We start from the raw sequence: 14,984 nt of genomic DNA, 5'->3' as shown, positions 1-14,984 counted from the left end.
ATAAAAAGAATAGTATTTATTTAATGACTTCACACAATTAAATCATTTACTCATTTTAAGTTCTGTTTTTTCATATTTTAATGCTACAGTAGTTAATATAAAGCTAAATAAATGCATAAATGAATAAATGAATAACTACATGATAGAATGCAGAATTAAAGTTAATCATATAAAAACTCAATAGCACCAATAAACTAAATAAAGAAATAAATGAAAGGAATTCATTTAATTATGACTTTTTTGACCAAAGTGTGTGTATCTGAATAAGAAAGAGGGGTCCATTTAAACAAAACAATTTTATATTTTAAAATCTTTAACAGGGTTCCTGATGAATCTGTCACCCAGAAAGCTTTTCTTAAACTGTTGCGGAATACACAGAACTCCTCCATTGTCTTCTCTCCTGCACAAAACCACTTTTAAATAAAGTGTATTTAATGAACACATTCTGATTTCGACATTAAAACTTTAACATTTGACTTATTTATTTTATTTTTATTTAGGTTTTGGGTCTATAGTCATTATGAATACGTTAAAAACACACAGAACTTCCTGAATTCATTGCAAGAACTTTATTTATGCATGTATATATCGCCTCATTCATTTCTGTTTTTAGTGCATCTTTTGGTTGATTCAACCATGTAATCATGTAATATATCATGTAATATAATTATTTAAAGAAACAGATGTAGATTAAAGCTGTAGCCGGTGGCCAGCGGTATATAAGCTGTGATATGAGCTGTATTTCCACATTGAGAAGTTTAAGTGGTGCATCCCTCATTTTCCAGGATGTGGCTTAAGCTGCTCAGTCCGATGTATCTATCCCTGTTGTTGTTGTTCTTGTTATCTTGACTCTCCTCCTGCGTGGGCCAGTTCTCCAACCAACTGCTCGTTCTGATCGTGTAGTGCCAACTGACGAGACAAAAAAGGAGTTTGGATTTACATATGAAAATGCACACTGCAATATTCAGACCTTTTTATTACAGAACAGTGATCTTTTGTTTGTGAACAAAATAAAATCATTTTTTAATGACTATTGTTCTCAAACTAGACTGCACTGAGGTAACTTGCAGAATAAATCTGAACAAATTATTGTCTGGGACTGAACAACTCTTACCGGTGTTCTGCTCTTATTGTGTGTAATAGGAAGAACAAGATAATATCATCAACCAACACATTTGTTCACTGCATGAGAATCATAATACAAACAAATAGAGAAATTTGTGTGCAGCTTGGCTTTAAGTGTTAAATTATAGAAATGATGATGATTATGTATTTATTATATTTTTTTATTTTCACCATAAACCTAATAGACCTAATCAATAAAGAAAAGTTATATAAAAACAAACTCTTGCTAAACTCTGTAATTACACTTGAAGGCCAAAGGAAGTGTAATTACAGTGTAATTACAGCAGGAGGTGAAGTGGCTGGTGCTATGGTGCAGTCAGAACAGCATAGAGCTAAACACACTCAAAACTGTGGAGATGATAGTGGACTTTAGAAAACACCCCTCAACAATGCTCCCCCTCACAACATCCATCAGCCCTGAGTCATCTGTGGAGAACTTTAAGACCTGAAATGGGAGTCCAACATAAAGTCCATTCTCAAAAAAGCCCAGCAGAGGATGTACTTTCTACACCAATTAAGGAAGTCTGGTATATTAATATTTGTACTGTCCATATTGTCTCGTATAGTCCGTTTTGTCCAAGCTGAATGTATAGTATTATTTATATCCATACTTTTGAGAGTCACTAACAGCTGGAACCAAATTCCTTGTATGCCAACACACTTAATAAACCTGTAACCAACCAATAATAATAATTGGTTATTGTAATAAACCAATAAATCTGATTCTGATGCAGATAATTACCCCGGACCAACCTATACATGGTTTATCCTTAAAACCAAGTCTCAAACACACAACTACAGTGTAACATGTAATTGAGTTAAAGTAGAGAAACACTTGGTAAAATATCACGCCAGTAAAAGTGTACATTTGAAATTTCACTTGAGTAAAATTACAAAAGTATTTGCCTTCAAATGTACTTAAGTATCCAAAAGCACTATAATTTATTATGACTATAATGTTCATATTATCATTATTTTGCTTAATCAACTCAGTTCATGTGAAAAGACTCGAATGTGACTCTCAGCACACTGACCTATTAATAGAATGATATTAATGACTTAAACACTGATTGATTTCTATTACAATCATCATGAGCACAAAACCTTCTTCTCAACTACTTCACACAAATTGCACAAATAATCCCACATGTGTTGTGGTGAGTTCGAGTCTGGAGATTCTTCATCTTTTATTCCTCTGTAAATGTTTTGCTTGATGTTGAACTGATGCTGAACTGTATGTTGTTGATCAGTAGATACACCAAGCATCAATCAAAACGAGTTTAAAACAGAGTGTGTGCTCGAACCTGATTGGTGACTGGCTGCGTGTTTGACCAGTTACCAGTTTCCATCCTCATAAATAAAAAGGATTGACAAATTTTACTAAATGAAGTTGAGGAAAATCTAAAATATTTGACGTGGATATAGTGAATTAAAAGTCTCCCCTAATGGAAATACTTTAGTAAAGTACAGATATGCAAAAAAATCTGCTTTTACTTTGTTACTTTTTTACTTTGAATTTCACAAACCTGCGTGTGAAGGTTGAAAGATTGAAGTGAATGAACCCGAGTGTCCTGACTGACTTAATGCCATTGAACCCCACCATCAGGTAAAACTAGAAAACTAACTGCACCCCAGACCTCCTTTTAATTGCTCTTGTTAATGAGGAATAAACATTAATCCACACAGTCACAACTCAAAATAAGCTATAGGTAAAAGTGGAATAAATCTGGAATAGAACACTCAACAAGGACACATAGGGTATGATGGTCAGAGGTGTTTTGGTCATGTAGTTCAGATAAGATCCTCACCTGTCTTGTATTTTCTTTGGCTCAGAACCCATGAGGAGATAGTCCTTGCCTTCCTTCAACCCGAGCTTGTCTTTGCAGGCAATGTGAATGTAAAAGTCTCGAGGCTCATTCAACACGTTCTTATCAGTCCCTAAAAAGAAAAAAAAAACAAAAACAAGGATTTGGATGAAAATATGTGAAGATTTTACAAGGTAAGATACTTTTTATTTATTTATAAATGATTTACACTTGAACATCAGCAACGTCTCTAGGTTACGTAAGTCAGTTCCCTGAGCGAACAAGGCACTGCGTCGAAACACTTCGCCCGAGTGTAATCAGTCGAAAATTGGATGCTGGCCGTGACCGGCGGGGTGGCTTCATGACCAGGAAGTATAAAACGCACATGGAGTGAGGCGATCGCCAGCTTCTGTAAGGGAGAAGGAAGTGCTGCAGGGATACAGGCAGTGTGGCTTAGAGACACAGTGTATCATTCCCTCAGGAAACTAGGGTTACACACGCAACCTAGAGACATTCCCTTTCATTAACTCGAGCTGAGTCAAAATGCTTTGGGAACGAGTGTCAAATCACGTCAGACTGACCAGTCCCTGATTAGTGTGTATAAGCACAGCTAGGTCAGAGGGACCGCGAGCAGAACAGATGCCATCTAGTGGCATACAACCTCCTCTTGGGGGGTAGCTCTGGAGTGGAGAATAGTCTCTACCACCTTGGTGGAGAGGCCAGAACCTTGAAGCTGAGCCACCAGGAAGAGTGAACTCTCTCCAGAAATCACAGAAGCAGCATGCCTGAGTCATGGCTTCCAACCCCAATGGGGCTGGAGGAGTAAGGGAGAACCAAAAGGGAACAGTGCGATGACTCTTGGGACTTAAACAGTTACCCCTGAGCTTGCAGAATCTCTCCCAAATCTGCACGACCACAATGGCCAATATTGTTGAGGATGCGGATGCCCTGAAGTCTCATGGAGCCAAGAGCCGCATCGACACATTTTGTGAAGATGTGGGGTGAGAGGGCAAGGCCAAACAGAAGAACCTGATACTGATAAGCTTCGGACCCCGTCAGGAATTTTCTGTGAGAAGGAAGGATGGATACAAAAAAGTATACATCCTTTAGAAATACTGTGACAAACCAGTCCTCAGATATGATTTGAGACATGACCTGCTTGAGAGTAAGCATCCCGAACCTAAGTCTCACGAGTGAGTGGTTCAGCTGACGTAGATCCAAAATAGGACACAACCCACCATCCTTTCTGGGGACTATGAAGTACCGGCTATAGAACCCAGACTCTCGTTCTGATTGAGGAACCACCTCAATGGCCTCTTTTCTCAGGAGAGTGCTTCTTGTTCCATGACCAGAGCATGCTTGATTCCCACCAGAGTGGCAAGAACCCAGTTGAAACGGGGCGGACGAGACTTAAAATTAATCAAATAGCCTCGCTCTACATTGGCAGGACCCACAGACACACGTCTGGCAGAGCTTATCAGGCTGCTAGGAAGTCTCTTAGGGGTATCTGTCTTTTGAGACTGACCTCTGGTGTGCATAGAGCGGGCAGTGCCCTGAAGCGACTCTAGGAGGCGGCGAGTTCTCCTGGATCACTACGATACGGGGTGGAGACAGAGGAGGATGCTCGCTGGAGCTGGCCGCACATTTAGTAGCAGGTTTAACAGACCAGGTCCCTGAGGGGTCCGGAGCAGGGCGGGCACCAGCGGTGCAACACGCTCCTTCACAGCCGGGTCCCCAGAACGTCCTATGTCAGGAGTTTTTCACCGTAGCCCTCTTATTGAAGATGCCTTCTTGACTTCAGATCTCTCACTTCAAGGGGCTCTGGCACAGAGTGCCGTGCAGGACCCCTGACAGGGGTATATATATATATAATATTTTTCACTATTATAAATACAAGGATAAACATCCATACTGTATTCTATACACATATGTGTCATATACATGCGTATTTTGGAAAATATATGTTGCATATATAAAAATTGCCATTTCTGTACTATTTTGAAATTTGCCATATACGTACAAGTCTTTGACATTTGAAATTTAACATCCTTTTAACACCTCAGCATTTGTAGACACTCACCTTCTTTAATAACTTGTACTATGGTAAAGGTATAGATGTCTGATGTGCGTTCTCTTGTCACCACTTCCAGAGTTGCCTTGTAAACTAGCGCAAAAGTGGAAAAACTAATTAAAGATGGCAGAATTGGCTGTATGTTGACATTATATTATATGTTTTGTTACTTAAAAAAAGGATACACTATCAAAAGTTTTAGGACATCCGACCTTTTCTAACAAAACTGTAGGTACACAAAAGTCTTTGGATGCAGAATTATTACATTTTTTCTTCACTTAAACCAGGAATCCCAAACCTGTTCCAGCCGGACAAAGCCTGTATGCATAAAGCCAGTTACATGAAGTTCAAAATATTCTGGGATAAATGTGATTGCTGACTGCACCCCAGGCCTCCTCACCTACATCACTTTACTAACACCCTTGTGGCAGAATGAGCATAAATTTCCACAAGTACACTCCATAATCTAACAGCAAGTTGGGACTAAATGATCAGTTGTCCACAAACTTTTGTTTATATTGTTTAATATTTAATACAAATTAAGTGTTTTACTCTGCACTTATTTAAAAAATTAATTTGCTCATGTTTTTTGATTTGTACTTTTTGACAGAGAGGAAGGCTACATACTAAAGTCCTTGTTGTGGCAAGCTTCTTTAATGCGTAACCTTTCATCTGGAACTGCAGGCCCCTTCAGCTGAGGACAATTTGCTATTAGAATGAAAAAAAATATTTTGGGACCGGAAGTTAATACCAGACAACAGGAAAAAAAAATAGCATTTGACCATGTGTGATATCTCAATGCTGTGAATTGTTCTTTATTTTACAACACTGTATCGTTGTTTACATTTTTATAAAATTCATATTAAATCTGCATTTTTTTTTTTAATTCCTCTTATAAATCGGTCTTGGTCTATCTTTTTGACATTCTAACATGTATGATAGGGTTGCTGATTTCATACCTGACATTTCCTGTCATCGTATCTATTCATTTGAAGAAACACAAATGTACCCATAACTAACTAACATTCTTTCTTTCATTCTTCAACAACTTTCTCGATTTCCAAATTTTGGGGAAAAATCGCTCACCAAGTTGCACAACTCTCCCCCATTCTATTCTATTCTATTCTATTCTATTCTATTCTATTCTATTCTATTCTATTCTATTCTATTCTACTTGTACAGTGTTTTTAAAAATTAACAATGTCCTGGAGCAGCTTTATAGAATTAAATACATTTTAGATACATTTTAGAAATGAATACCTGTAAGTTTAACCATAATGAGTGAGTCAGTGGCAACAATGACAAGGGAAAAACTAATATGCAGAAAAAACATTGAGAGGAACCAGATTTAAAAGGGAAGCCATCCTCATCTGAGTGACACACGTGTCCGTTGATTTAAGTTGTTGTTTAGGTTATCAGCTGTTCACTGATGGACATTCGAGTGTAAAACTGCACATGGTAATTGTAATCCTAAACCATTGTAGCAAACTGTTCATTTTACAGACCAAAATCGCCTTTAAGGTACATGAGTGAACTATCCACAGTAATCTTATGTATTTTTAGGCTGTTCAAGTGGCCTTTCAATCACACCATGGGCTACTGATTGATGAGGATGAAGGCTAACGAGGTTCTCCGAGACACGTGTAGCCAAATTCCATCTTTGTCAATGTTTTTGAACCAGGACGGCACAAGCGTATACATTCTTTTATAACCACTTTATCTCTGTAAAGCTGCTTCGAGACAATCCATGTAAAAAAAAAGCATAGTTAAAATGGCTCCACAAATAAAAATGAATTAAGCTGAAATTAAAAAATTAAAAGGCTTAATATTACACAGTAAAATGTAGCGAAAGAAAATATAAATACTCTGATATAGTACTGACACTACACTTATCTTAAACATTTATCTTAAGTACAATAATGTTTTTTTTTTATATTGCAACTAATAAATTGCAAAGCACAAACTAGAAACTAAACTAAATGCTGTGGATTATATAGAATAAATGTACAAAAATAGAAGTTTGATGCCATAACATACCCTCAGCACAGCTGCACACTTCTTTAGGGCAGATGAGGTAAAGGGAGCCGCTTGACTGAGACATGTGCGGGTCATAAAACTTCACACACTGGTTCTCTAAAACACACACCTGGTAAGCATGTGTACACTGTGTGTGTGTGTGTGTGTGTGTGTGTGTGTGTGTGTGTGTGTGTGTGTGTGTGTGTGTGTACATTAGTAGGTCAAAATAGGGGTGCAACACCTAAGGAATTTCCACAGACGATTGATGCTAATGTTATGGTACAGTAATTGCTAATCATTGTTGCAGCATGGAAGAGCAACAAGTGCTGTGCTTCTCACCTATGTTGTAATACTCATACACCGATACTCCAGCAGGCTGACTGACACCAACCTTCAGCATCATGTGAACTCTGAAAGCAATCTTCTCTTTCACTTTATTTGAGACCTGACAAGAAAGAAAATAGGTTAGAAAAGAATTAAGAACACACCAGAACCAATTTGGGAAGGTCCAGGACTGCTGACTACTGATTACTGATAACTGACTACTAATTGCTAACCTTTGTGATTGTCAGGGTTTTTCTATGCTAATCTTTGGGGTTGTCAGGTTATGCTATGCTACTTCTTGGGGTTGCCATGGCTTTGCTATGCTAATCCTTTGCATTCTTTTTTGCTTTGCTAATCCTTGGGGGTTTTCAGGGTTTTGCTATGCTACTTCTTTGGGTTGCTTGTTCATTTTGCATTTAGATATGAGCTGGGTCTTATAGTCTGACTGTAGCTTGCAATGTGAGTACCTTTTTCAGGTAGATGATGACGGATGCTTTTTCTGAAAGCTGGCTGTTCAGCTCAAAATCATCAATGTACTTGTCCACTCCCATCAGCTGGAAAATAAACAACAAAGCAACTTTTCTCAGCCAATCACAATTAATTATTACACTGTAAAGGACGAGACAATAAAATATTTGATCTACTATCTATCTGTTTTTTGTATTGTCCATTTTTGCACCATTCCCTTGCCATGGAGATACAGAAGATGCCTAAAAATTAAGCCTAAAGCGATGTTAATAGGGAGCACCAATAAAATCAACCAGGTGGAAAAGTTAAATCACTAAATTGGGAAAGGGTGCAATGTGACAAAGATAATCATTTTATTCTGTTTTTTTCTATTCAGTTATAAACGTCACTAGACAGGCTTTATTTTGATAATAAACTGTTCCAGGTATCGGTTTCCAGATAGTCTTTCCAGATATTCCAGGAGTCTTCCTGATTCTAGAATAATGAATTGTCTCAGAGAGTAATTTGTTCATTTTGAATAAATCGTACACAATATTTACACTTATTTTAAACCCATACCTTTTCCAGGTCATTTTTGTCTGCTACAAAACCTGTCAGCAGGCTGATGTCCAGGATAGTCATAGCAGCCTCTGTTGTTTCATGCAGGAACCTAAAATGAAACAACGTGAAATAATTACACAGATCTTACAAACAAATACAGATCTGACTCTAGTCTAAAAATCAAGTTCAAGTATATTCCAATGATCCTGAACACAACCACCTCCATGTTCAAATGATTAACAACAAAAACCCTATTAATTTCAGGACATACAGTGAGGAAAATAAGTATTTGAACACCCTGCTATTTTGCAAGTTCTCCCACTTAGAAATCATGGAGGGGTCTGAAATTGTCATCGTAGGTGCATGTCCACTGTGAGAGACATAATCTAAAAAAAAAATCCAGAAATCACACTGTATGATTTTTGAAACTATTTATTTGTATGATACAGCTGCAAATAAGTATTTGAACACCTGAGAAAGTCAATGTTAATATTTGGTACAGTAGCCTTTGTTTGCAATTACAGAGGTCAAACATTTACAGTAGTTTTTCACCAGGTTTGCACACACTGCAGGAGGGATTTTGGCCCACTCCTCCACACAGATCTTCTCTAGATCAGTCAGGTTTCTGGCCTGTCGCTGAGAAACACGGAGTTTGAGCTCCCTCCAAAGATTCTCTATTGGGTTTAGGTCTGGAGACTGGCTAGGCCACACCAGAACCTTGATATGCTTCTTACAGAGCCACTCCTTGGTTATCCTGGCTGTGTGCTTTGGGTCATTGTCATGTTGGAAGACCCAGCCTCGACCCATCTTCAATGGTCTAACTGAGGGAAGGAGGTTGTTCCCCAAAATCTCGCAATACATGGCCCCGGTCATCCTCTCCTTAATACAGTGCAGTCGCCCTGTCCCATGTGCAGAAAAATACCCCCACAGAATGATGCTACCACCCCCATGCTTCACAGTAGGGATGGTGTTCTTGGGATGGTACTCATCATTCTTCTTCCTCCAAACACGTTTAGTGGAATTATGACCCAAAAGTTCTATTTTGGTCTCATCTGACCATATGACTTTCTCCCATGACTCCTCTGGATCATCCAAATGGTCATTGGCAAACTTAAGACGTGCCTGGACATGTGCTGGTTTAAGCAGGGGAACCTTCCGTGCCATGCATGATTTCAAACCATGACGTCTTAGTGTATTACCAACAGTAACCTTGGAAACAGTGGTCCCAGCCCTTTTCAGGTCATTGACCAGCTCCTTCCGGGTAGTTCTGGGCTGATTTCTCACCTTCCTTAGGATCATTGAGACCCCACGAGGTGAGATCTTGCATGGAGCCCCAGTCCGAGGGAGATTGACAGTCATGTTTAGCTTTTTCTATTTTCTAATGATTGCTCCAACAGTGGACCTTTTTTCACCAAGCTGCTTGGCAATTTCCCTGTAGCCCTTTCCAGCCTTGTGGAAGTGTACAATTTTGTCTCTAGTGTCTTTCGACAGCTCTTTGGTCTTGGCCATGTTAGTAGTTGGATTCTTACTGATTGTATGGGGTGGACAGGTGTCTTTATGCAGCTAACGACCTCAAACAGGTGCATCTGATTTAGGATAATAAATGTAGTGGAGGTGGACATTTTAAAGGCAGACTAACAGGTCTTTGAGGGTCAAAATTCTAGCTGATAGACAGGTGTTCAAATACTTATTTGCAGCTGTATCATACAAATAAATAGTTTAAAAATCATATATTGTGATTTCTGGATTTTTTTTTTAGATTATGTCTCTCACAGTGGACATGCACCTACGATGACAATTTCAGACCCCTCCATGATTTCTAAGTGGAAGAACTTGCAAAATAGCAGGGTGTTCAAATACTTATTTTCTTCACTGTATTTATCCGTGTCTTCATTTTGAATCTTGAACCTTTTATAATGCTTTCTGTAGCCCCTTGTTTTAAAGCTTTGAACATATTTTGGACACTTTCAATAATTCAATAATATTATATATAATAATAAATTTCATTCACTTGTTTGTTCACAGGAAAATAATTAGAGATTTTGAGCAAATTTGAGTGCCAAGAAAATCTGGTTTACTCACTTTGTCTCTATGGTGAGTGTATAAATTGCAAGGGCACCTGGGTAGGAAGCTGCAAAAATAGAAAAAAAAAAAGACTAAAACATTTCCCAAAAAATGATCAGCAACCTCTCACGACATTCCTAGAGCAGCTAAAGGTGTCCTACACACGTCCTACAAGCTCTGCAGGCTATGCTTATGGCTGCTCACGGTTAAGTGCAGTACAGTGCAAAGACTATTTTACTTGCCAAGCGGATACCTACAACACAGACTCCTGGGAAATGCACACTGCTGCTAACACTGCTAACCTAAAAGGCTTAGAATAGGATTTGGCAGCCTTGGACAACAATGAACAGATCAGAGGCTCCTACACATATTTCACAGGCTCCTACACGTGTGTCGAAATGTATATGAGTAATCAGCCAGAGGACTGAATGTTTTGAGACAACTTCTGCAGCTGCACCAGGGATCTGACTCGACCGCAAACTATGCAATGCAAATGAAACCTAGAATCAACGTTACGTTACACTCTAGATGATGTAGCTCCCCTTAAGACCAAAATGCTCAGGGAGAAAAAATTTGCACAGTGGTAAAAAATGCATAATACTAGATTTTTATTTAGCACGTTAGCAAAATTAACAGGAAATAAAAGCACTGCACTCACATGCACACTATCAACAGGTAGTAATGATTTCATGAACTTTTTTAATAATAAAGTTGAAAACATCAGGCAAGAAATCCAGACGATTAATATAAATCCAAATAATTTTACTAGTAACCCTGGAGACAGCAGTGTAATTATAACAGACAATCAATTACAAAGTTTTACTCCTATTCACGAGAATGACTTAATTTCATTAATTTCCTCATCAAAATCATTAACCTGCATTCTTGATCCATTGCCTACAAGTTCCCTCAAACAGATAATTCCAGAGATAATTGAACCTGTTTAAAAAAATAATAAACTCTTCCATTAGCACTGGTTATGTACCTAAATCCTTCAAACTGACCTTAGTACAGCTTTTGACACCATTGATCACACTATACTACTTGCTAGACTTGAGCACGTTGTTGGAATAAAGGGAACAGCTCTCTCCTGGCTCAGGTCTTATTTAACTGATCGCTATCAGTTTGTTGATGTGAATGTTGAGTTCGCCACACTCTCTGAGGTAAAGTTTGGTGTTCCACAAGGATCTGTTTTGGGCCCACTGCTTTTCTTTTTATATATGCTGCCTCTGGGTGAAATTATACATAAACATGGTATTCGCTTCCATTGCTATGCTGATGATACACCACTGTATATCTCAGCACAGCCGGATGAGAGGGATCAGCTTAACAATGTTGAGAAGTGTGTAAAGGACATCAGACAGTGGGTGCTTAATAACTTTCTCCTGCTCAACTCAGATAAGACAGAAGTACTTTTACTAGGACCACATGCAGCTAGAAGTAATCTTTTGGATTATGCAGCATCTCTGGATGGTGTTTCTGTCTCAGTGTGTACAGCAGTCAAAAACCTTGGTGTGATTATTGACCCTAGTTTTTCCTTTGAGTCTCATGTGAATAATATTACCAGGATCGCCTTTTTTCACCTTAGAAATATTGCTAAAATTAGAAATATGATGTCGTTACAGAATGCAGAAAAATTAGTTCATGCTTTTGTTATATCTAGATTAGACTACTATAACGCCTTTACTGTCTGGGTGTTGGAGTAAGTGCATAAACAAGCTTCAGTTAGTTCAGAAGCAGCAGCAAGGGTCCTCACTAGATCTAGAAAATATGACCATATCACCCCTGTTTTAATCATCTACACTGCTCTCAATCAAATCTTGCATTGATTATAAAATACTGCTACTGAAGTATAAAGCACTTAACAGTCTTGCACCGCAGTATCTAAGTGAACTTCTGCACCAGTATGATCCTCCACGCTTACTTAGATCAAAAGGTGCAGGCTATTTGTTGTTATCTCAAATAATGAAGACTACAGCAGATCTTTCTCTTATAAAGCCCCACAGTTATCAGTGTTCGGGACTCAGACAAAGTCTCAGTGTTCATGTCAAGGTTGAAAATGTATTTATTTAGTCAAGCCTTTTATCAGTAGATTTTTTCTTAGGTAAAGGAGCAGATCTGGAGGGATCCTGGATAAAGAGTGTTTGGTGACCTCCGAAGGTGGGACGACGTTATGCCTCCCAGCTCCTCAAAAGGCGCCATCACGCTTCAGCGTTCCTCCGAAGGCGCCGTAGCGCCACGGACAACCACAAAGGGTGTCCTCAGGCATCACCACCTTCTTGAATTCCCTCGTAGTCGCCGTGTCTTAATGTCAGGAATCCACCTGCCACGCCCCCCTCAGCGGCTGTCATGCTGCCGCTCTCTCTGCTGCTCCCGGCTTTGATTACCGACACCTGTTCCTCGTTACCGATTCACCTTTATAAACTCCTGTTCCAGAGTCACTCTTTGTCGGTTCTTGAAGGTCATGCTACAGATCTCATAAATCCCTGACCGCCAGCATTCCCCGCTGGTCCATGCTTGGATTACTGATGCGTGGATTATCTCCATTCTGTGGATTATCTCTGTTTTATCCCTGGATTATACTTCTTCCGAGGATCATACCCGTTCCGTGGATTATACCCATTCCAAGGATTATACCGGCTGTGCGGATCTTACCCGTCTTCCGGATTCACTCCGCTTTACGGTTCGTAACTCTCCCTGACTCTGGTGTTGTTTCGTTTAACAATAAACATGTTCGAGTTACTCCCGTTGTTTCAGCATGGTCTGTGACCTGACAGTTATAATAATACTAATAAGAGTTATATAATTCAAATTACTTTTACACTTACTTTTTTTGTCTCTGGTCATTTCAACCTCCAGATCAAACTTGTTACACTTTGTATAATTTTCACCAGGTTTGGTGTAATACAAAGTGGCAACCTGGGAAAGAGCAAAATGTACATATATATATTGGTATATTAAAATAAATAAATAAATAAATAAATAAATAAATAAATAAATAAATAAATAAATAAATAATAAGAATAATAGAGTAGTGACATAAATTAAAAGTAAATGTTTTTATGAAATTTTGTTTTTTATAGCAAACCATTCACCAGAAATTTACTTCTAAAATCTTTCTAGTGTTTTAAATCATTTTAATCTACTTCTAGATACCTATCTACCTATTAACTCTAAGAACTATTCTCACTATATAACAGTGTTTGAAATATGCTGGAAAGCAATATATATATATATATATATATATATATATATATATATATATATATATATATATATATACACACACACACACACACACACAGGCGATCAAAATTAGAGAACAATTTATAAACAATTGAACAATTCTGAAATAATGTCATCTTCACTGCTCAACAGTTGGAGTTTTTGTCCTGTCTATACCATGCTACCAGAACACCTTTTCCACAAATTAACTAAGGCATTTCCAAAAAATAAAAACATTATTTTCCAGAAAACACACTGATCAAAATTAGAGAACACTTTCAGATACCTCCCAGTTATTGGTGTTAATCTGGTACCTGGTGCTAATTTCCCTGATTATCTGTCAACCCCTATTTAACTGGCAGCCTAACTTCCAGTTTCACTGACTGCAAGATGGTGGGCCGTTCTAAAGCGACTAAAAGCCTTCGGCAGCAGGTTGTCCAGATGAAGGCCAAAGGGATGACCCTATCAGCCAATGCAAGACAAGTTGGTCATTCCAAATCTGTGATTTCAAGTATATTGAATCTTTACAACATCACAAACTTATTCAAGTCTGCCAAGAAGGCTGGTCATCCATGGAAGACAAATACAAGAGAGGACAGGATACTGCGGAGGATCTCAATGGGCAATCGTTTCCACACTGCAGCTGGAATTGCTCACCAGTTCAGCGCTGAACAGGGTAAGGATCTGTCTCGTCATACAGTGTCTCGATGTTTAAGAGCATTTGGACTGAAAGCCCATTCTGCAGTGACCAAACCTCTTATTAGAAAAAAGAATCAAAAGGATAGACTAAGCTTTGATGAGGAGCATGTTGTGTGGACAGAGGAGAACTGGTCCCAAGTTCATTTCAGTGATAAAAGCAAGTTTAATTTATTTGGGTCTGATAGGAAACATTATGTTCGGCGACAAACTGGAGAAAGACTGAACCCAAAGTGTGTAAAGAAGTCAGTGAAAAGTGGAGGAGGAAGTGTGATGGTTTGGGGCATGTTTTCTGCAGCAGGAGTTTGGCCTCTTATACAGCTACATGGCAGAGTAAATGCAAATGTTTATCAGAACCTTCTTTAACAACATATGGTTCCTTTCCTGCGTTCATCACCCAATCAGCCCGCAGTGTTCATGCAGGACAACGCTCCATGTCACACAGCAAAACGGGTAAAGCAGTTCCCTAAAACTAAAAACATTGAAATAATGACATGGCCTGCCCAGAGTCCTGATCTCAACCCAATTGAGAACCTCTGGAAAATCCTTGGCGACAAAGTTATGGCCAAGAAACCCACTACAGTCACCGAACTGTGGAGGAGACTGGAAGAAAAGTGGACCAAAATCACACCAGAGCAGTGTGAGAGACT

General features: G+C 38.6%; 2 protein-coding genes across 3 annotated transcripts in view; one reads left to right on the top strand and one right to left on the bottom strand.

The window, feature by feature from the left end:
- Positions 1 to 14,984, bottom strand: part of LOC310715879 (complement C3-like) — a 113,785-nt gene that overhangs the window by 43,115 nt on the left and 55,686 nt on the right. The window contains exons 23-32 of one of the 2 annotated variants that reach the window (XM_083522575.1): positions 13,242 to 13,332; positions 10,432 to 10,480; positions 8,368 to 8,458; positions 7,809 to 7,895; positions 7,357 to 7,462; positions 7,039 to 7,134; positions 5,629 to 5,709; positions 5,011 to 5,094; positions 2,934 to 3,063; positions 547 to 909 (exon numbers count right to left, since the gene is read on the bottom strand). The exons of the other annotated variant lie outside the window; for it this stretch is intronic. Coding sequence (XP_083378701.1) covers positions 759 to 909; positions 2,934 to 3,063; positions 5,011 to 5,094; positions 5,629 to 5,709; positions 7,039 to 7,134; positions 7,357 to 7,462; positions 7,809 to 7,895; positions 8,368 to 8,458; positions 10,432 to 10,480; positions 13,242 to 13,332 — 966 coding nt within the window. The 3' untranslated portion in view covers positions 547 to 758. Of the gene's footprint in view, positions 1 to 546; positions 910 to 2,933; positions 3,064 to 5,010; positions 5,095 to 5,628; positions 5,710 to 7,038; positions 7,135 to 7,356; positions 7,463 to 7,808; positions 7,896 to 8,367; positions 8,459 to 10,431; positions 10,481 to 13,241; positions 13,333 to 14,984 lie in introns of those variants that run through there. 2 annotated transcript variants of the gene reach the window in all.
- The window catches only part of LOC310715901 (uncharacterized protein), a 90,470-nt gene that overhangs the window by 70,866 nt on the left and 4,620 nt on the right, over positions 1 to 14,984 (top strand). The window lies entirely within an intron of this gene.

The sequence above is a fragment of the Silurus aristotelis genome, assembly GCF_946808225.1.
Source record: "Silurus aristotelis genome assembly, chromosome: 20".
Classification (NCBI taxonomy): Eukaryota; Metazoa; Chordata; class Actinopteri; order Siluriformes; family Siluridae; genus Silurus; species Silurus aristotelis.
This window is presented reverse-complemented; position numbering and strand designations above follow the sequence as displayed.